At 43.0% G+C, this 22,607-nt stretch overlaps 3 protein-coding genes across 4 annotated transcripts; 2 read left to right on the forward strand and 1 right to left on the reverse strand.

The window, feature by feature from the left end:
• Positions 1–39: 39 nt before the first annotated feature.
• On the forward strand, positions 40–2,273 carry s100s (S100 calcium binding protein S). The gene is made up of 4 exons (XM_070847022.1): positions 40–68; positions 1,326–1,372; positions 1,714–1,867; positions 2,085–2,273. Exons 2-4 carry the CDS (start codon positions 1,359–1,361, stop codon positions 2,271–2,273), a joined length of 357 nt encoding a protein of 118 aa, XP_070703123.1. The 5' UTR covers positions 40–68; positions 1,326–1,358.
• A 3,216-nt stretch (positions 2,274–5,489) lies between these two features.
• LOC139215973 (SH2 domain-containing adapter protein E-like) lies at positions 5,490–17,800 on the reverse strand. Its single transcript, XM_070847020.1, has 8 exons — positions 17,719–17,800; positions 15,208–16,217; positions 12,729–12,855; positions 10,674–10,910; positions 9,926–10,172; positions 9,544–9,663; positions 8,630–8,833; positions 5,490–5,565 (listed from the first exon to the last, which is right to left on the reverse strand). The coding sequence occupies exons 2-7, from the start codon at positions 15,700–15,702 to the stop codon at positions 8,650–8,652; spliced, it is 1,410 nt and encodes a 469-aa protein (XP_070703121.1). The 5' UTR covers positions 15,703–16,217; positions 17,719–17,800; the 3' UTR covers positions 5,490–5,565; positions 8,630–8,649.
• On the forward strand, positions 17,055–22,183 carry pygo2 (pygopus homolog 2 (Drosophila)). Of its 2 annotated transcripts, XM_070847018.1 has the most exons (4): positions 17,055–17,219; positions 17,984–18,047; positions 18,664–18,716; positions 18,917–22,183. In XM_070847018.1, the coding sequence occupies exons 2-4, from the start codon at positions 17,996–17,998 to the stop codon at positions 20,591–20,593; spliced, it is 1,782 nt and encodes a 593-aa protein (XP_070703119.1). In that variant the 5' UTR covers positions 17,055–17,219; positions 17,984–17,995; the 3' UTR covers positions 20,594–22,183. The 2 variants fall into 2 exon arrangements, with proteins under 2 accessions (XP_070703119.1, XP_070703120.1); XM_070847019.1 differs by lacking the exon at positions 17,984–18,047.
• The last annotated feature ends 424 nt before the right edge of the window (positions 22,184–22,607 follow it).

Below are 22,607 nucleotides of genomic sequence, written 5' to 3' on the forward strand. Positions count from 1 at the left end.
CCATCTCTGCCTTGGCTCTGTCCCCTGCACCTCTTCAAAGACAAAGGAGGCCCTCCATCAGCACTCAGGTAAGACGGACAGCTTGGAGGGATTGCTTAACTGTACTTTCTCCTCTGTGTTTGATGAAGGTTTCCCTGTAAAGTGAAGTATTTGAAAGTATTCTATCAGCTGTGCAGCGGCTGTGAATGGCTGTAGAATCAAAAAGATTTAGATCAGAATAACATTGGGTAGTGGGGGCTCAGCGGAAGACTTGAAAAGAAACTTGTGTAAGTCATTTGAACATATTTTCCCATGTAAAGTTACTATTTGATTTCTGGTGAAGTGTAACCTTTAAGAAGAACATGACAGGAAATGTATGCATCAAACAAGTGGAGCCAATAGGGATTTGTGGCAAAGCAATGTTAAGTAATGAGAATATATTGGCATTAACGTGGAATAAATGTGTAAAATGCATGGATAACAATTAATAACAACTGTTTCCTGCCTTTTTTAACCAAATGTTTAACTTTATGTGTCAGTTAACATGGAAGTTGTTGCATCATTAAGTTTACATAGTGAGTATTCATTATTACTGTGCTCAATATTGTGTTACTTAGAGCATTTTCATCTCCATGGTTTCCTATTGTATTGCGTCAGTCAGTGAGACAGGTGACCCCTATAGATTTTCCAGTTAGCCAGCTTTGGTGTCCACTCGCCTCTTCTTTTGTCTCCGCTGCGTCCGACTCTGACCTCTCTGGTACAATGCTCTGCAGCATGAGATGAGGAGCAATAACTGGTGACTGACATTAGCATCTCTGTCTCCTTTTGTAATAGCTCATAGTTAATAAATCATGCACAGGGAGACTGACAGATGAATTGTGTCCTTCTGTATTTTGTGTGGTTACGGATTAGCTTTGAAATACTGCCATAGACTTTTATTGTTATTTCTGTTAATCCATTTGTTTACATTTGAGCTTGAAAGTTGAATGAGACTGAGCAAGTGTGGAAGTGAATGAGTGCCCTCATCTGTACGTACAAGTCTATATATATGTTTGCACCTCAGGTTACTCAGCCCCTTAGTTTCTGCATGTGATAACCAGATAAGTTTTGTGTTTCACTCCTGCTGCTACACATTCAACAGACAGATAAGATGTTTTACTGATACCACAGGGTCAATTGTTACATGCATTACCAGGTTATAAGACAGATATCCCCACAAGTGGACTTTCAAAACAGTTAAAATGTCCTTTTAACTTCATTTTCTACATGCAGCAAATGGCAAGAAGTGTGCATGTGCGTTTATCTTACACATTGATTGTGACTTATCTGTGTCTGTGTGTGCGCAGTCTCTCACCGAGTCCAGCACAAGAAGCTCCAAGATGCCGGACACAATGTGTGTAAGATTGTTCAATAAGCTTTTCCAAAGCTATCCTCCATCTTTCCATCCAAACCTCTGAAATGTAAAACCCAGTAAGGTCACGCACAGACAGTGACCACATTACTTAAATTAGGGTCAGTAATAGCCTCTGCACTCCATGCAGAGCGCTATTCAACCCGTTGTGCAGAAATGGGAAAACCTCTCTGCTTTCCTTCCATTCATCCATCTGCCTGTCCAACTATCACTTTGTCTTGGAGGTGGCTTCACCCCTGGTTGCTATGTGACCGCACATGCATCTGGGGCTGGAGCGGGCATTTTGTCGCAGAGTCTGACCTCTTGACCTGATACCTTTACAGCATGTCCAAGGAGCCCAGTTCCAACCTGGAGAGTGCCATGCAGATGCTCATAAAGACCTTCCACAAGTACTCAGGGAAGGAGGGCGACAAGTACACACTGAGCAGGGGTGAACTGAAGGAGCTGCTACTAGAGGAGCTGGGGACTTACTTAGGGGTAAGAGAAGGAGTGTGTGGAGGGGCAAATATGTGGTTGTACACTGACACACTGATGCAGTTTGCAAATATGCAACACACAGCTGAAGGTATGCGCTCACATATTCAGACACACAAGTTCAGACAAGTTTGTGCGGTGATGTATGCCCACACACACAAGTTACAGAGAACACATTCTTAACTTTCTCTCTCTCTCTTTCCCTGTGTCCCGCTGACAGACTTCCAAAGATAATGAAGCAGTTGAGAAGGTGATGAACGACTTGGACGCCAACAACGACGGGGAGGTGGACTTCACCGAGTTCATCATCCTGATGGGCGCCCTCACTGTCGCCTGCAACGACTTCTTCCTGGAGTTCAAAACAGACGAGAAACCGAAAGAGGGCGATTCGGCGGAGAAGAAAGATTAAATCAGTGCAAGAGAGAAAGGGGGGAGAAAAGTGGGAGGGAGAGGTGGAAAGAGGGAGAAGAGGAAGGGGGGGAAAGGAGGGAGGAGGGGGTAGAGCTGTAAATCGGGAGAGTGGAGGACAGAGTGGCAATGGATTTCTGTCTTATGCAATTTGTAAACACTGCAACTACACACGAGGGAAGCAGTCCAGCAGATAGTTTGTGGGTTCACAGAATGCGGGGTGTTCAGCAGGAGACATGTTTTCCCTTTGCAACAGGTTTCATACCACAGCAAATCCGGAGCTAGTTACACTGCCCTCAAAGCGGTGACAGAACAGGGTATATTAAAACTTCTTCAACTGAAATACAGCAGTTTTGACAGGTTTTTGTATGATTGGCTAAGGCACTAGAAAGAAAGGAAGTTAGAGTTTTGCAGAAAGCATACCGGGATGTTTGAGCATTTCTTGCACATGAATAATTTGTGAACATATACTAAGTTACAGATATTATTGTATGTACTCAGTGTTGAACAATAGAATGTGATTTTCCCCTTTCTTGCGCCTATTTTGTAATCCTTTTTGGTAATAACCAATGCATTCTTCAAAATATTAAACATGGCATTTACCCAACTAATAATTGTGATGTGTTTGGTTTCACATACTTAAAAATCCCTCATGCTGCATGAGTATTCATCGACATGTCGGGCATGAATTGCTGCACCTGGAAATCAAGTTGAATGGTGCAGAGAAACAATGTCAGCAAACTTTGAGTGAGCATGTGTGAGCGTCCATGCCTCTCTTTCCCTGTGTGTCCATTTGTGTGTGTGTGTGTGTGTGTGTATTGGGGATTCCCACAGAGTAAACTGCTCCAGCTCATACATCCTGCCAACAATATCCTGCAAGTCTTGTTCCACTAGATATAAGCTGACCCAGATGTTTGACTTGGATCTGTATGGAAAACTTCTTCAAAAGGGAGAGACAGAGGAAGGAGAGAGAGAGAGAGAGAGAGAGAGAGAGAGAGAGGGTGTGATGGAAGATAATGAGTGTTTGTGTGCTTGTGTGCGTCTGAGTGTGTTTGTGAATGAAGGAAGGGCAGCAAAGCGGGGAGTGAATCCAATTTATGGAGTACATTAGTCAAGTATGTAACTTGGAAAGCAGTGGTATAATCACAGAGGAATGTTCAAGTTGCTGTGACTCTTAGCACACTTACTGTCCCTCAGTGTCTAACACACACACACACACACACACAAATCAGTAAATCAACACGTTTTCTTCCACCTCATTGGCTTTTACGGCTGCTTGTCACTTTTGAAATATGATGAAGGAAGAAATGCTGAGCAGCTCAATCACAGATCCTCTCCTTTCAGCCACAGGGATTTGTTCATTTCTGGGTGTTATTGTTCTTGCATACTGATGAGCTTAACCGCCTCCTCTTCTTACCTTCAGCAATATCAAAAAACTGACTCTGGGACAGCCAGCGCCTACGGGTGGGGCTCACCCTATCTGCTCTCATTCCACCGCCTGCTGTGTTCTCAGAAGGCGTCCTCTGATTGGGCCGTTTGAATATTTCAGCTTGAAGTGCTCGGCCTTCAGATAGTTAAGCAATTCAAAATAAAATTGTGTCCATGACAGTTAACCCTGTTGTAGCCTGAAGGGAAGCAAACAACCTGGTACGACTGTTAACAGCCTCACTCACTACCCTGTCAGGTGTTCATGCAGGACAAAAGATTGTAGAGAGATAATATAAACACATAAAAGAGGAGGAGAAAGATTAAATGCCAACATTTGTAATTTATAACGTGAGTTTTTAGGGCAACCACATGTGCACTGGTTAAAAAACCAAATGTACCAATATGCCAAGGGGGGAAGTAACAGACAGAGAGCATACCTACAGTGGTGGAAGAAATATTCAGATCCTTTACTTAAGTAAAAAAGTATAAATATGTAAGACAAACAAGTAAAACTCCTGCATTCAAAGTAAGTGTGCACAAGTATTTGCAGCCCTGTGTACGGACAGTATGAGAGGTATTCCTCCTGCAGAAAAATGATCCCTGTGTGCTGAATATTATATGAAATTATTGTTAGTACTGATCCATCAATGCATAGGTGGCATCAATGGTCCCAGGCCAGGGCCCAGAGAGAAATCTGGAAGGTTGTGAGATGATGAATGGGATAGGAAAAAACTAATCTTTCTATATAGTCATTTTTCATTATTATGCTGGTATTTTTTTAAATTCTATTTTTTTTTAGGCTTTTCTCTAATCTTTTAAATGAAACCATCAAAGACGTTTAGTGGGGAAGTCTCTTTGATGGAACAATTTATAGACATCTAAAATGTGAGAAGGGGGCCCAACTATGCACAGCTTTCTTTGTGAGGGGTCACAGAGGATATGGAGCCTCTGTTTTAATATTTAACACTGTTTTGTGTTTTGTGTAAAATGTGAAGTAACTCGTAACTACAGTTGTCAGATACACGTATAGCAGTAAAAGTCTAATGTGTCCCCTTGAAATTTGGTTAAGAGGAGAAGTATAAAGTAGTAGTCAAATGGAAACACTACAGTACAAGTTCCTAAAAATGAACTTAGGTACAGTACTAGAGTAAATGTGCTTGTATTTCACCACAGTCTATAAAGGACGATTATAAATAGTGATAATTGGTGTTTCCAGAGGTGTTTCAATTGTGATCAGATTGAGACAGATATCCTCCATGAGTTATGCTCCAGAGCAGTTACTTAATTCTCAGTCACATGGCCTTTTCAACCACACTGGGACAGACAATAGCTCGAGGACATCCTGCAAACTGTATCTAAAAACACGCCTGACCTCTTGAGGTGAGCTGATTGAAACTAAAAGGCAAGAGTCTCGGCTGATGGATCAGAAGGCAGGCATCACCTGCCTTGTGTGAGGAAAGGAGATGAGCAACACAAAGCCAGGCCATGTCACTGGCACCGAGCCTGAAGCATCTGATAAGGGAACACTTCGGTTACCAACAGAGCAGGTCAAGCGACACCCAGATGTCAAGCCACCACGTCCATCAGACGGAGTCGAGCTGCGTCCATGTCAAGCTGTCGTGCAAGCCTGAGAGGGGGCAGCGACTGACCGAGAGTAGAATAGCATACATGTGAGAACAATATGAAATTATTCATTCAAGTATACAGTAGCGTAGATGTCTCCGGGTCTATATCATGTGAAGATTAATTCCCTTGCAGGTGTAGCTTGCTCTCTCTTAGGTAAAATTTGAGAAGGCCTGCTTTCCTCAGGTTCATGAAATCCATCTTGATAGAAGACCGCAGAGAGACCTTCTGGCTGCAACAGACTGCCAGAGAGGAGTCAGGACACATATGAATTACAAGGCCCTGGCACTTCTAATTCATAATTATCAAGCTTTGATATAACAGGTAGTGGTGGAGAGCAACTCATCACATTTACCCAAGTACTGTAATCAATACTTTATACCTCTACTCCACTACATTTCAGGGGGAAATATAAAACTTTTATCTGACAGCTGTATTTACTAGTTACTAGATTTTCAAGATTAAACCAGTGGTTTCTTATCTTTTTGGCTTGTGATCCCTCACAAAATGGCAGTGTGTAGCTGGGGCCCTTTGTCACATTTCAGATGTCACCGAGTTGTCAGCAGTTCAACCATTGAGAGATTCCTCCTCTACAGCTCAAATTATCCAATATTTCACAAAAAAAAAGCAACGATTTTATTTGTGTAGCTTCTTTCCAATCCATTAATCATCTCAAAGCTCAAATTTATCTCATGACACTAAGCTTGTGAATAATAAAGTGGTCCATTCTACTGATAATGCTTGTATATATATATTTTTTACTGAAGTAAAACGTGAATGCAGAACTTTTACTTGCAATTTCATATTTTTACATTGTTGTATTGGTACTTTCATTTATCTCACATACTGTACACGTCTTAGTACTTCTTCCTCCAGCAATGATGGTTTATTTTTTGTAGCTAAGCTGGTAAAAGTGTTTCAAAAGTCGCATGCAACCAGCAACACAACATATGTGAGAAGATTGAAAGTTATCTCTGGTTTTAGAGTAATGAATGACCTGTGGGTCTCTTGCCTTCATAATTTAAAACTCACAAACACAAACTCTTGGCTCCAAACAGAAGCAAACAGAGATAGTGTCCTCCCCGAGAGTCAAGGAGAAAGAGGTGACAGACAGATATCAGCCTCGGATAACACAGACAGAGTGAGGAAGGTAAAGGAGAGGGGCAAACGGTAAGAAAAGGAGGGATGGACGGAGGGATGGTGTCAATTTTTTTTCCCTTCACATTAAGCATCCTTGACATGGGTGTAATGATACTACTCTTACTCTTTGTCTGTTTTTAGTGCTGCATTTACCTTAGATCTACACATGGCACAGGCCTGGGTGCTCCTTTCAGATACGTAAGATGTTTGTCCTCAACATGATCCTCTGCTAAACCTAATCTCCCCACTAGACCTTTCCTCCTCACCATTTCACTCTAACCTGGCATAATAATCTATCCCCTTTTAGCGAAATGGAGTACTAAACTTCCAGACAAATTACCAAATTGCTGAAACCACAATTAAGCACTTGCAGTTAAAAGATTCATTACGCTAAAAAATGCCCTCATTCAGTCACTCCAGCATCTTCAGTGAAGAAGCTTGTTCCTCGGAGAGGGTGAGACGGTTTGACGCTTTGATCATTCACTCACATCGCTGACACAAACAGCCTCACATTTTGCTGCTCGTGTTATTGATTTATTGGGATCAGAGAGAAGCTCACAGAGGATCTCCAGCATTGAGATTCAGGACCTTATATTCTAATCTGTTTTACTTTGCTTGAACAACAGGCCTCCACATGTCAAAAGACAACATGAAAAATGTATAGCAGGTGTGTCTCCTCTATAACTTGTTCTTGCCTCAGTGTTCTGCCAAAAACTACAAACTGACCTCCTTTAAATCTTTGAAGACACATGAAAATGGAAGACTTCCTAGAATATATAACATAAGACAAAATATAACTGTATTTATTTCATATTTTATTATTCTGATGGTTAACATGAGGCTGTGCTGCAGCTATCCAAATGATTTCCAGCATATCTCAAAATTGACAGTTCACATACCATGTCAGATGTCTGAGTTACATTTTGAATACATAAAGGAAAATAAGACTTGATGTGAATATAATACAATTACCACTAATATATTTGCCACTTCTCAATTTGGTGTTCTGCCTCTTAGCACCAGGGGGCATTAGACCCAGAGGGAGAACAGCATTACTTTTTAGCTACAGGGGCGTGAATGCACAATATCAAACAGAGAGAGGCTATCTGCCATTTTTTTATGCGGATACTTAAACAGTTTTTCCTTGTTTACTTTATTTTAACACTTGCCATTGAAATGAGCCACATTTGCAGATCTAAACAAGTTTGACATAAGACATTGATTTTACAATCTTACCACAAATAACAACAATTTGCAGGGTTTTTTGATCAATTTTAGCCAGAACGAGCAGGCGTGTTCATCTGAAAACTACTGATGAATTGCAGTCTCTGTTCATGTCATGAAAAGCACAGATTATTGTAAACTACTTGGTCCTTCAAGCACATTGCATCAGGGTGAATCACTCACTCTTCACAGTGCAGATAATACAGTGGAAACAACTCCCTCATTCACAGTAAAACAGAGGAAATCCTCAGGGGACACTGGTTACAGACAACTAACAAGTATAAGAGCATAAATTAGAAATATGCTACAAGCACAAACATAAACTAGCTGGTCTTTGATCATATCTTGATGAGTGACATGACGATATGCATCATCCCGGATTTTACCATCAATTTTAAGGAAAGAAGGAAATTCTTTGTGTGGGCCTTTACACCAGCACAGCCAGTGTACCGGCACATCCACCAGAGGGAGAAAGAGAGCCACAAAACAATGAGTGTCACTCTGTGTCAAAAGCACTTTCTGCTTCATAGTAAATTCATTGTAAATTTAGTCACAATAACAAAAATATCATGTGTAGCTTCCAATAGAATCACAATGCATAATCAAAACATTCCATCTGTGTATGAGTCTTGGTACCAAACCAACTCCATGACACATTTAATCATTAAAAGAGCCCCATCCCCTTGTTCACATGCAAAACAGCAGCTCAGATGTTTTGCATCAGCTGCACATGAAAGTAAAGTAAAGACAGAAGAAGACACGGTTCTAGGCACAGGATGGGCTGCAAATATGTTCTGATTATCAAATAAAAATCCTAAAACTAACACATGAAGTGGGAATGGGCAGAGCTGGAGAAGTACACATTATTCAGAGGTGAGGTCTTGACTGATTTTAGGGAACACTTTGTCCATGTGGGCCAGGAGGTGTGTTTGTTTAGTATACCTAATTTGGCTGGGGTGGAGTCAGTGGATGCGAGGCACTGGGTGCAGCAGAGTCATGTGCTCGGCGCCGTTGAAAGGCAGGCGCTGAGTGCAGTAGTGATGCACCACCTCTGGGATGCTGGGGAACACGCAGCTGCTCTGGTCCAGGGTGTAGCCGTTTTCTTTGGTCTGAGCAACAATGATATGAACGCAGCCTTGGCTCGTCCTAAATCATACAGAGGCGATGGGAGGATTAACCAATTTTAGTCATAAAACATGTTATGTGAACACAGTTTCTTTGTGAAATTAAAATGGGCATTACTGTCTTATTTTGCAATATAAATAATAATATATACAAGTTTGATGAGATTGATTTAACTTACTATTATGCATTATATTCCTTCAAGAATAGCACTAGCATTATTCTCAATTTTTTTTGTAGTCCACACATCTCAGGAAATTACCAAAACAATGTGTCTTCATTCGTATTTTATAAAATTTCCTAAAACAGCAGGTCACTGTAGATTTTAGCTATAAAAAGGAGTAAAAGGGGAATTTGTTAGGGACTATTTCTAGCCGTGGATTGACACACATTTTGTGCTCTAGTGGGTATTTACAACAGTAATGTTGTAATGTATAATGCAAGAACATGTCAGCAAGCGCAACAGAGTAGCTTACTGATGCATGAAATTTATTGCCTTTTAAAGGCATTTCTTGACAATGGAAAACATTGAATATCAACAGCCTTATCCTTTACACAGTTATGGGAAATGTGAAAAAATATATGTTATATATATTATATTATATTATTATATATTCATAAACTACTTCCAGCGGCTGAGTTTACACCTGTTACATTTTTATCCCTTCATACTCTGCAGCAGGTAATATTTCTTCCCTGGAGACACTACAGATGCACTTTCAGTTTACACTCACTTGAGGGCGATGGAGTACTTGCTGTTGTCCGACTCACTGTTCCTGACCAGGAAGCTGGCTTCTTTGCAGGACTGCAGCTGAAACTCCGCCTCCTGACGAGTCACACAGCCATGGTACCAGCTGAGACAGAGGGTAGGAGTGAGGTGGGGGGGGGGGGGTTACATTTCATCTGCTATTGATCAAGTCTAGAAGCTCATTTCATACAAACCCTGTGGAAATGAGCACAACTGTTACGTAACACTGACATTTATTGAAGTCCTGGAGTGAGGTTTATTGCAAAAAATAAGAAACATATGCCGACACATTCTGACATTTGAATTCCCTTTAAAATAGTTTGAGTATTACAGCATTAATTAATTTTTGCCTCACTCCGCCCCCTCACCTCTGTTTTTCCAGCGGCAGGGAGGGGTCAACACAGCAGGCCTCAGTTTCTGAGTTGCTGCCAGGGGTGGAGGATGGCGACAGGGTCGGAGGAGAGGATCGCAGGATCTTCTGGGTCCAGCTTTTCTGCCTCAGATGTTGATGCTGATGGTGATGCTGCGACTGGGCTGGTGGATGTTGAGGCTGCCTGGTGAGTGTGGGGTGAGGTGTCTCATCTTTGGCTGAGCGTTCGGGGCTGTCAAACTGTGCTGGGGGAAGAAGAGTGAGGAGAGAAGATATGAATTTATGTAACGAAACAACTGACAGCTGAGCCTTCAGTAAATATAAAATAAGAAGACATCAGTTTGATGATTCATGCAAGCTGCTATTCAATATGCTGTTGGTCTATGCAGTATATAAAATATAAATGTGAGAACAGGCTTGAGCTGTTGTTGTTTTGTTTTTTTCAAACATACTTCACAGTGGTATCTAAGGCAGAGAAGAAGCAGGGCCGGAACAGTGTTTTATAAATGTTACTGGTTACTAGACCAGCAAAACTGTATCCAGTATTGATCCCTTTTAGTTGTTTTTTTAAGTGATGCTATTTGGAGTATAAAGATAAGGATAAGAAAAGATTAACAATTTAAAAGTGCAGGGAATTCAGTTCAGGTGTGCTCAGCAGAAAAAAGTAACTTCAGAAGTATTCCCAGAATTGATGCTGAGCTTGTTCTCAGATATCGTTGTGTCTGCATAACAAACGTCTGATGTACCTGACAGAGTCTTCACGATATGCTCTTTCTTCCATTCCCAGGGCAGCTCGTACTCGGTGGAGGGACGAGGATCCAGCTCGGGGCGTGTGACTGCCGTCTTGTCGCTGTCACTATTTCCCTCGTATGGGACGTCATATATCTGCAAGGACACAGGTTGGCTTTCCTCCACCGTCCCTTCTCCCGCCTCCATCAGCACACACACCTTCAGCAGGTCCTTGGACCCCCGACGTCTGATCTCTTGCAGGTGAGAAACAAGAGATTAGGGATTAAAATCTCTGCTGAGAGATAAACACAGAACCCCACCTGGAGAGGAAGGCGATCCCCTGTTGTCACATGACCAAAGGTCGACACTTCCACCATCTCCATTTCCCAAATAAAGACTATAAATTTAGACTGTTTGGTTGAAGACTTTGTTTGGAAATGGCTTAGTGACAGGCTGCAAGATTCAACATAACAGCATCACTTCTAATGAGGCACCGTTTATGAAGGTTTACAAGTTGTATCTATTGGCTATCTAATGTTTAGTATTTGCTGGTGCTTATCCTTTCTATTTGGCAGTAAAGTAGTTATGAATGTTCGTAATCCACTGATAAGTGCTAAGTAACTTAACTAAATGAACAGATTTTGGTCCAGAAGATAAGTGGTTGCATGGTCCAATCCCTCAAATCCTCACAAAGTGGCTGCCCAGACGATGTTCTTATTAAAGGCTTTTTATCTGATTCACAAAACATAAATACTTGATTTATCAATTATGAATAAAGCCATTTGTTACAACCTTTAAAGCCTTTATAAAAATGTACCTTATTAGTCAGAGCTACCACTATAACTGATGATGTGAAATTGTGAACTTTATCAGCCATTTGATTTACACTCTAGTGTTGCTGGGTGCTCTTAATACGATTTGACTGGTTAAATGAGGAATAAAGGAAGATGGCGGTGCTAACAGTTTAAGACAAATCTGCTCCCAATGCAAGAAAAGCTAATCATACTGAATTATGGCACAGCTTCGCACGATTTTCATTAGACTTTATCACTACTGCTGCATATCAGAATCTTATTTTACAGTATTGTCCTTTTTTACTTTACTCTTCATTACTTTGTTCTTTAGCTTGGATTCTACTTTTCTAACATGCTGTTAAAAGTATGTTTGTTTGGATGACAAACAGAGAGGACAGCAAATAAGAATTTCATTTTACAGTGCAACCCACTAAATGTTATTTAATTGCTGCACTATCGCTAAAACTGGTTTTAAAGGACATGTTATTCCCCCTGAAATGTAGAGTTGGATTCTGGTAACTGATGTCAGCTGCTATATAGAGTGTTAATAATAATGCTGCCCTACTCTCACAGGCTTCCTTGTTGAGTAACAGTGACATCAGACTCTTGCTCACTTCCTCAGTATGATTTAAGCCTCATAAATTGACTCAGTCACATCATCACATCCTCTGCAGACTTCTCTGAGGAGGCCTGGAAGTAGCACAGGCACTGATTGAAGTAAAACCTACTAGAGAGCAGCGCAATAAAACATTTTTACATTCACAGCAGGCTATTGTGTAACCCTTTTAGTTAAAACAATGGAGTGATGGAAGGAAAGGTCAGGGGAGCATGTGATTGGACGACGGGCCACCAGTCTTCCTAGATGCTGGGAAGTTTTGATAAATGGTCAGACAGGTCCATATAGGGGGTTACACAGAGCTGCGTCCGAGAGGAGGTGGGGGGCACTGAGGGCCAACTTCCCTTTTAGAGAATAGTACCAGGAAACAGAGACAGGAAAAAGGAAGCAGGGGCAGGAAACTGCACCCATTGTCCGAACGCAACACAGTTGCCGTGGCAACCCCGCAGGGTGCAGAGAGCACCGGGGGAGCGAGTTCATGTTCTCACCGGTCGGCCTGGAGAGAATGAAAATGGGAGTCCTGTCATTCACACGGGGGCTACGTGGTCAAAGGCAGCTGCACAGATTCATTGATCAGGGACTGAATGAAATATCACAGCTCTCTCCGTCACAGCTGGCAGCTACAGGACGAGCCAGCGAGAGTAGATTGATGAAAGTCTTACCAGTAATCATCTGCTGGGCATCGTAAGGCTCCATGTAACCATCGTTCTCCCCGACCCTCTCTGCCTCCCTTTGCTCTCTGGTCTTCTGAGCATCAAACGGATCTGCGTAATCCTCAAGGATAATCACCTGGATCAAACAGTACAAGGAAATCAATAGTGTTTGCAAGCATAATTCCATTCTTTAAACTCTGACAAAAACAAGAGACGTTTTCTAGATGGCACCAAAGACTGTAGGGCTAAACATAGGTTGGCAAAGAAAGCCAACAATAGAAAAACTGGAACCAGCCAAAGTTTGGCAAGTTGCTTTAAAGATTATCAAATAAAGTTATGAAAATACACTCAACTAATGAATCAATTGTTTCAGCTCTGTTTTAAAATCAGCTCAAATAAACATGACAGGTAGCGTCGATGTAGAGGTTTGTCCGATTAAAAAGATGAACTAATTGCTGGAAACTACAAGACGGGCTCATCTAAAGAGGCCATCTTTGTTTTAAAGCTCGTTCTCTTCACATTCATATGTCTCTGTTAACAGCCTCTCTCCAGTACACCAGTCATGTCTGACTGTCTTGTCATCTTATCAGCACCATATAATTTCTTGTTTATTTTACAAGCCACTGGCCTGGAGACAACAGTGGGCCATAAAACGACGTTGTCTCTCTCTAATCACCTCCAGTTGTGTTCCCTCGACAAAGAAATGTTGGCATTTGTTGGTATTTGAATAAAGCAGCAGATGCTTGACAGGCTGAAACTCAGTGTGCTGTGGTGATTTGTGTAGTGGATCATATGCAGACTATAATGCAGACACCCACATTTTCTTTGGGCAAGTCATGTCCAAATAACTTCACATTCTTTGTTAACAGGGAAACTAAGAGGTAAGTGCAAAAATAAAACCTAGGGACGGCTTCAGACATGAATTTGAGATCAAGAATGGGGATTTACTCCCTTTCTGAAATATAAACCTTCATTTTTTTCTCTCTTTTATCTTTTTTCTCACCATCCCTCCATTATCACTATCCCTCACTTCTCTATCTTTCTTCTTTTTTTTTTTTCAAAGCCAAGCTGGAGGGGACTTGGGTTAGCGCATGAGTGTCAAATAACACGATGCTTTTTATAACATGATAGCCTTCACCAGGGGGCCCGAATCTGGTGAAAGAGAGGGGTGAGGAGGAGGTGGGGGGGGGGGTGAGAGAAGGGGAGCGCTGAGCCAGATTACACACAGGAGAAGAAGGTAAGGCTCATGTCTGACCACAGCTTTGTATTCGAGGCAGGGAAGGTGGGTGTAAGGGCGAGGGGTGGAGAGGAAGAGAAAGAGATAGAAAGACAGACTGGGAGGAGTGGACACAATGGGTATGGTGGAGACAAAAGGGAGGGAGAGACTGAAACAATAATATCAATTTTCAGAGCTTGGACTCGGTCGGTGCTACTTCATTGTCAACGGTATTGATGACACAGCATGTTGTTTTTACTGGAGTGGAGTTTGTTGCACTGCTGCAGCGGTTTACTCACAATACTACACTGTAGAAATACGCATTTCAAAATAAATGTTATTCATGGTTTTATCTAAGAAATTTTTGAAAGAAATAGCAACAAAAATGTGTACTCATGATCACTGTCATTATTATGGTTACACAATCAATACATTTTGATTACTAATTATAAAAGAGTTACATCTTCATTGGGGAACAACAGTGGGGGAAGAAGGATTCGGAACTTTTACACAAGTAAAAGTAGAAATATCACTAAAAACATCCAAGTCCTTCATTCAAAATTTTACTCACATACAAGCAGGAGTATCATAAAAATGTACTTAAAGTAGGCCTTTCAAAAGTAAAAGTACTCATTATGCAGAGTGGCCCACTTCATAATAATGCATATTATTAGATTATAGTTATTGATACATTCATTGATGTTGCTGCTGGCGAAGGAGGAGCTAATTGTAATAATTTTAAATACTTCTTGGTGGCTAAATCTAATAGCCTACATCATAATCTATTAGTTTATTTTATTTTGTATTATTATCCTGATCTGTAAAGTCACCAGTAACTCCAGCTGTAAACTAAAGTAGTGGAGTAAAAAGTACATTATCTCCCTCTGACATGAAGTGAAGTAAAAGTTTAAAAGTAGCAGCAAATTGAAATACTCAGGTAAGGCAAGTAGACTACTCAAAACTCTACTAAAGTGCAGTGAGTAGTCCTAAATGTACTTAGTTACATCCAAGCACTAATGTTTACTGATGTATTAACATGTCAGCAGCCATTTAAACTGTAGCTGATTGAGATACATCTCATTTTAACCACATCATAAACTGTTTGGTGCTGTTATGATAATTGACATTAAGTAAAAAGGAGAGTACAAATAAGAAAAGGGTTATTTGGTGCCACAGATGTTCAACCTAAAAGCCTAAAACTAATATTTGTATGACATGTGACTCCAGATAGAGAAAAAAAAACCACTTTTTGAGGTTGTTTAGGTCACTCACTGTTTCTGTCTTGCACTGGACTGGTTTCTCTGCTTCAGGTACCACTGGGCTGTTGAAGTTGGGGCTTTTGTCCAGTTTGTCCACTCTGATCAGCCGGTTGATGTAAGAGTTGGCGGATGGGGAGCTCTTCAGGGGTCTGTGCTGCTCCTCAAACACCGGCTCCGCTTTGGAGTTCTTGCGACTTTTCCCAGACAGGAGGTTGTCCCAAACTTTTCCATCTTTCGGGGAGCTCACGCCGTTTCTGCCCAGCTCCACGGCTGAGTTTTTTCGGTTTCTTCCAGACAGGAGAGAGCCGACTCCTCCGCCTCCTCCGCCTGTGCTGTCAGAAGAGGAGTTTTTGCGATGGCCCCCTTTGGAGCCTGTTGTTTTGGTACCAATGCTGGCCACCAGCCCGGCTTTATTGGCTCTTGGTTGTGCGCCAGATTCGGAGGCTGAGCGGATCCGGTCGGTACCGTTCTTCAGATTGATGGGGAACTCCTTGAACCACTTTGCCATTGTAACTCGGATGGAAACCAGTAAAGCTCTCTCTGCCTGCTCCGACACCTTTCAGCGCCATGCACCAGGGCCCCAGAGACGCACCTTTAGAAATCACAGCCTTTCTAACAAAAGACTTCCGTTGCTTTATTCTAGGATAGAGCCTGTGCAGACTACAGGATCCCCACACCTCACTTTAAAGCATGTCATAAATGCTTTCAAAAGTCAATGGCTCTCCTCTTAGACCTACTTTAAAAAGATGTGGGTAGCCTAAGTAAAAACTCACAGGCTGCATGCCTATTTGGCAAAGAGGTGAAACAACACTACTTTATCCCATTTGTAGTCTCCTCACACCTGCTCCTTCTTCACCTCAGGGGAAAAAAACTTATTCCCTTTGGATGAAAAGATGTCTTCGGAGTGGGAAGACCCGAAAGAAAGCAAAGTTCTTCTTGCTTCTGATTTGTGGTCCCATTCCCAGAGAGGCTTATCTGGTCTTTCACAACCTTGTGCCGTCGCAATGAGGCTCCTGACTGCGCCTGGAGTATAGAGGGGAGGGGGGTATCTGAAGTTAAGAGGGGGCAGGCAGACCCGGGTGGGCGGTGATAAGCTTTTAATTGTAGACACCATGGTAGGATGACTGTTTTGGGAGTTCATAAGAATAGTTTAGACTCACCTATGCTCAGGTAACCCATCCCCAAAGGATAGTGACACCTTTATTATTCCATGGATTTATAATTAACGCAGCATCTGTATTACCTGTACTATAAAATATAATAATTAGATGGGAATCAAAATGACTATTTAGGGGGGAAAAACAATGCATGCGCCTCCTGAAATGTTGGTATTCCGATGAATTTGAATGATCCTCTGACGCATGAATAATAGGCTACATACATCTATGTGTACACAGTGGCCCACATCCATTCATGCGAAAGTTTTTTTTTTTTAAGATAACGACTTAAATTGAAGTTGACAGTTAAATTAATGTTTTGATGTTGGATGTTAATTCAGTATTAATCATAATGTCACTTGGTAATGTGTTTAATTGGCTGTCTAATTAAAGCCCACCCCTTATTTAATTGTACAGGGTATCGCTGAGAAATGGTCCGTTCTGAGCTGTTCCACATACACCGGTGAAAGGTATACCACCAATTCTATCATTTGAATAAAAGCCATGAAAGATAGTTATTCTGGTAGTTTTTAAATACACGATATTATAACTTGTTACACTATACAATACAACCCATGTTACAATCACCGTTTTTGCTAAATGTGTTTCATGTTTATAAAGTATGATTATCGGCACCCCTATTTTTGCGATGAAATGTAACCTTCCATGGTGCGCGATGCTCCTGTTTGTCCCTCTTTGTCCGGTGGCGATAGAAGGCCATGATAATTATGGCAAAATTTGCGTTTTTGAATGAATTATAGTTGTATGGTGGATCAACAAGCATACACCGAGTGCGGACTGGTTTGCTGGCAATGACACACCAGAGAGTTTCAATTTAAAGGACAGCAGAGCAAGCAACGGAGAAAGGGTACAGTTTGCTTCCAAGACAGTCTGCAAGATGGCTAGCTATCTTCAGTGGCATGCTAACGTTAGCTAGCAAGCTAATGTTAGCATAGTAAACAACAGTTTTCAAAACATGGTCGACTGCTTTATCTTATCAATACTGTGATAGGGGGAATTAAATGCACATTTTCACAAATGAATGTAGAGGGACAAATCACAGTTTCGGTTAATGCTCCCGGTGTTGCGGCTACTGGGTGAAATCTCAACGCTGCTAGCAAGCCACATTGGGTAACGTGGCTAGCTAGTTAGCCAAGGTAGTAACTAGCTTGCGTTAGCTAGCTGGTCGGTTTCTTTGCTACACATCTGTAAGTGATCATTTAGAGAGGGTAGGTGGGGGTGCTCTGTAACTTGCTTGTACTGGCAGTCAAGCCAGGTAGCAAGCAACCGGTTTCACTCAGCTACCAGAGGCTGGCCTCGCCACAAGACGAACTTGTGCTGAATAACGCGAGCCAGCTCAGTTTTACCTGACGTTTATTTGGTGACCAAATCCCGGCGTGACAGACACCGTGGCGAAAGATTTGCAGCTGGAAAGGAGTTTCAGACCTGGGCCGGCGTTATAATATAACCTAGCTACCAATACGTGTTAGTTATTGCTGTGATAACCATTTTAGCGTTATTGACATGACCTAAAGGCAGATTCCACCTACTCGGCTCATAGCCTTCCAGACGTCGTCATTTTTAACTTTTTTTTTCTTGCATATGAACGGTGATATGCCACTTCACCGACAGTCATATTAGCTAATGGCTGCCGAATCGGGGAGACTACTGGCGGGACAAGGAAAACGAAGCAAAGGTAGGAATTAATTTCACCCATCTCCCAATCAGATCGGAATCATCCATTACTGCGCTGCAATGGGCTGCACTGGTGCTGTTAGCAAATCCCTTCTCGCCTCCCCCATATGTAAACTTCACGACTGTCTCCGGTGGTGGCTGTTTCTCACAGAGTGGATCTGTGAACGGGGTTCATGTCTATCTTGCTATCAATGTACCTTCAACTCCGTTTCCTCGTTCTCATGTCTTCGTCTTTTCCTGTCTCCCTCATTGACCTTACCTCTTCTGCCTCTGTTTGCGGCCTCTCTCCCTCTCGCCTGGGTCATTTGGTCTGCCTGGGTCATTTGCGATTCAAGGCTTCATAACCTTGGTGATGATAACGCCTGGATGTTCAGCATCTTGTCCTCATGCCAGTCTATGTCCCATCATTGAATCCATCCCAACTGTTGGACTTGAAAAAGAGGCCCTAGGTCTAAAGCTGCTCCACTCTGTCACTAAGGGGTATTGGCCAATCCAAATGTGATGGTGCACTTGATTGGTGGTGGACCAATAGCAGGAGACATTAAGGCACGTTTTTGTTATGGCTAATATTATATCTCCCCCTTTCCACCCCTTCCCTACGTATTTTACTATTTCAGCTTCACAGATGAAGAGTCCAGAGAAGAAGAAGGCGCGAAAATCCACCACTCAGGTATTAGCTGTACTTTTCTACATACCTTTGTACAGTATGCGACAAGTGGACTACAAAGATTGCTCAAATGAGAATTTAATTTAATTTCTGGTCTTGTAAAATAAATAACAATTTTAAAACGCATACTTATTGTATGTTATCATTACATGTGTGTATGTATATATACATATATATATATATTTTTTTCTCTTTTGTATCAGGCGGCAGGGTTCTCCCACCTCACAGAGTTTGCACCCCCTCCTACCCCCATGGTGGACCACCTGGTTGCCTCCAATCCCTTTGACGATGACTTCGGGCCCCCATCCCGACCTAGTGCGGCAGCTGGACCAGGCGGCGCTCCATTTCTTCCCAGCCCGGGCGCAGGTGGAGGAGGTGGGTATGGAGGTGGAGGCAGAATGGGCGCAGGCATGGGTTTCATGGGAGGCCCTGGAGGACCAGGCGGCGGCCAGCCGGGGCGGAGGCCACCGTTCGGCCCTCCATCCAACGCTGGTCCTCACCACCAGCTAGGCTTTGGAGGGATGCCTGGCTTTGGAGGTGGCGGTGGGGGAGGCAGTGGGGGAGGAGGAGGTGGTGGTGGATTCCCCCCTGGTGGCCCCTCTCAGTTCAATATGCCACCAAACTTCAGTCCACCCATGCACCCCGGGCCAGGATTCAATCCCATGTTGTCTCCAGGGGCTATGGGAGGTCCAGGAGGAGGAGGGCCTCCCCACCCTCGCTTTGGAATGCCTCCACAGCAGCAGCATGGACAGGGTGGACATCCATTCAACAGCCCACCATTACCTGGTGGTGGAGGTCCCAGAGGGCCCCCACATGGCCCTCTGCCTCCCATGGGAGGCGGCATGGGTCCTGGGATGAACATGATGGGTGGCATGGGTGGTGGCCCAGGAAGCAACATGGTGGGAGGGTTGCCAGGTATGCCCCCTCAAGGACAGTTCCCTCCCTCACAGGATGGCCCCTACCCTGGTCCCAGTCCACCAGGACCAGGTAACGAGGATGGAAAGAACTTTGGTGGAGGAGGGGTACCGCCTGGGCCTCAGCAGCAGCAACAGCAGCAGCAGCAACAGCTTAATCTAAATCCCAATGGCCCCCCTCCTAATAACCCCACTCCTGGCCCTCCTCCTAACTCTGGCCCACCACAGGCAGGTGGAGGCTTCCCTGGCCACCCCGATGTTCAGCAGCCCAATGCCAATACCCCTGGCCAGCCTCCATCAGCACCACCCCAGCCTAACCCCAACTCTTCTCCCACTGGTCCCCTGAATGGATCAGGCCAACCCCAGCATCCACCACCCAGTCAGCTACAACCCCCCAGCAACACAAACACCCCCAACTCTAACAACTCTACCCAGCAGCAGCAGCAGCAACAGTCCACTCCGCCTAACTCTGCTCCTGGCTCCACCCCTTACAACCAGCAGAACAACACTCCTGGTGCGGGCGGTCCCATGCCAAACGCAGCCTCCAATTCAGGTCAGAACAACATGACCAACAACAACGGAGGCAACACTCCTGGCAGCAACCCCAATCCCCCATCCAACTCCACTTCCACCCCAAACACCCAGTCTCCCCTGCCTCCTGGCCCTGCTGCTCCCTCAACCGGGCCTGGTACTGGCCCTGGAAAACTCGGCGGCCCCGGGATGGTCTTCCCCTGCGGCCTCTGTATGGCCGAGGTGCATGACGATCAGGACGCCATCCTGTGCGAGGCGTCGTGCCAACGCTGGTTCCACCGTGACTGCACAGGCCTGACAGAGCCGGCGTACGGGCTGCTGACTCGAGAGAGCGCCGCTGTTTGGGCCTGTGACTTCTGCATCAAGACCAAGGACATCCAGGCTGTGTTTGTGCGCCAGGGATTAGGCCAGCTGGTAGCAGCTAATGAGAGTTGAGGAGTGGATGGCAAAGGAGCAGCCCAGGGGTGTGACGCATAAGGACAAATAGAGACATTCTTTGCTCTGATCTAACTGAGTGACCTGTGTGTCATGTCAGCTACTTGCCCAACTTTTTCTTGACTAGCCCTTTACTTGTTCACTACACAGAGAAACACACTCATTGACATTCATGCTTATATATAGCACTTTGAGTGACTCAAGGCAAATGCTACCCCCCCCCTAAAGGAGTCAAATCATGATGAATGTTAAACTACACAGTCCTTCAGACATCTAGCCTGCCAACCAGCAAAGCACTGACACCAACACACTACCTCACACACCTTGTGACTGACTGGCAGGGAGGCTCCCGCACTGACTGACTGTGATTGACTCGCCACACTCACGCACCACATGAGTATGACGATATTTCAAACACACATACACACAAGCCCACCTTAAGTGGGGAAAGTAATGTTGAAATATTCCCCTACTGATACAGTGATCAAACACGTCAGCATTATTCTTGTTTTTCACGGCTTTAATTCAAAACAGACATGATGATATATCAAATCTTTCCAAACTAAAAAATAATAGAAAGAGTGCCTGAAAATCTAAAAGGGACTTTGGTTTAATTCATTAATTCATTTATAGCTTTATTTGTCATGAAATGCTTCATTCTAGCACTGCCCAATCACACTGTTAGCCTTTTTACTGCAAACATATGAAAGCAAACAGGAAAATACATCAGTATGTTGCAGCTTAAGATTTCAGGCATATTGTGAAACTCATAATTGGGGGGGAAAAAAACAGTTTTTACATACATACATTTGACACCAGACTTCTTGTGACTGTCATTTTGTACCCAGTGCTGATTAATCCAAAGGAGACCCAGGCAGAGAGCGAGGATTTAACCACCAAAATAGTTGTAAATATTTGGACAAAACATTTGTCTGGAACTCCCATCAGTTGTGAACATGCCAGAGAGTTGACCAATGAACAAAATAATACATTGAGCTTCTGTGTTTTGGTTGTATACAGTATGGCGTTTTTGGTTTTTATACAGTACATTTGAGTCAACCGTTTCTTTTTATCTCTGCAGTACACATGAATCGTGAAATCAGTGCTTTTGGATGGTGTTGGCATAGCAAGTAGTGACATCATGTCATATCAGATGTGCATAGTCCTTTTTTTTTTTAAAGTAAAAAAAAAAAGAAAAAAAAGAGGGAAGGGGGGATGCATGTGAACCAATGCAGTAACTGTCTGATCTGTTTATGTTTATATTCTGGTCTCTGCGCTGCGAGAGGCCTTGAAGTAGACCAAATAACTTAAGAGCGAAAAATACCCATTTTCCACGTTTCTGTCACGATATAAGGTGTTTATAACTATTCTTCCTTCTCTCTTTCCTTATTTTTCTTTATTCGATGTCCAAGTTGCCTTTCTTTTCCTGCTCTCTCAGCTGTTCCTGTTGTTTTTTTTTTGTACTGGTGTTTGTGCTGTGCTCTTGCTCTGCTCTGGCGCCTCCTGGTGGAACCTGGAGGAACCAGTGAGTCCCACACCAGGTGGGGAAGGAAAAGGTACTCAACTCTGAAGTAAAGACAGATTTTTTTTGTACTTGTCCATGTCTGTTTTTATTCACATTTTTTAAATTTGTTTGCTAATTGTTGTATTAAAATGAGGGTCTGAAAACCCGATGAAAAGGATAACAATGTAATTTTTTGTCATAATGCTGTAATTTGTTACAGTACTTATGTTAACTGTAATTTGTCCGTAGGTCATCGTGTTAAACCGTCACCAGTGACTTGTTTTAAGGTTGTCTTACATTATCGTGAAAATTGTTTGAAAAAATGATTAGACATCAGCTGTTATTTTGTGAAGCCTTTATTAGTTGATGGTGAGTCTTAATACTCGTTTTGATTTGTAGAAAAATAGGTAAAACTTTATTTTATCTCTCTGAAAATCTTAATAATTACCTAATAATTTCCCAGGACGTTTGCTGAAAAATACTGTGTAGCTTGGCACTAATTGTAGGTCA

Source organism: Pempheris klunzingeri, chromosome 16 (genome assembly GCF_042242105.1).
Source record: "Pempheris klunzingeri isolate RE-2024b chromosome 16, fPemKlu1.hap1, whole genome shotgun sequence".
NCBI lineage: Eukaryota > Metazoa > Chordata > Actinopteri > Acropomatiformes > Pempheridae > Pempheris > Pempheris klunzingeri.

Coding starts and splice junctions, on each gene's coding strand:
- s100s (XM_070847022.1), top strand. Junction 1,868..2,084: donor AGCTGGGGACTTACTTAGGG/GTAAGAGAAGGA, acceptor TCCCGCTGACAG/ACTTCCAAAGATAATGAAGC.
- LOC139215973 (XM_070847020.1), bottom strand. CDS start 15,702: ATGGCAAAGTGGTTCAAGGAGTTCCCCATCAATCTGAAGAACGGTACC. Junction 12,856..15,207: donor TCCAGTGCAAGACAGAAACA/GTGAGTGACCTA, acceptor TGTTTGATCCAG/GTGATTATCCTTGAGGATTA. Junction 9,664..9,925: donor CTGCCGCTGGAAAAACAGAG/GTGAGGGGGCGG, acceptor CCTCTGTCTCAG/CTGGTACCATGGCTGTGTGA.
- pygo2 (XM_070847018.1), top strand. CDS start 17,996: ATGGCTGCCGAATCGGGGAGACTACTGGCGGGACAAGGAAAACGAAGC. Junction 18,048..18,663: donor ACAAGGAAAACGAAGCAAAG/GTAGGAATTAAT, acceptor TTACTATTTCAG/CTTCACAGATGAAGAGTCCA. Junction 18,717..18,916: donor CGCGAAAATCCACCACTCAG/GTATTAGCTGTA, acceptor CTTTTGTATCAG/GCGGCAGGGTTCTCCCACCT.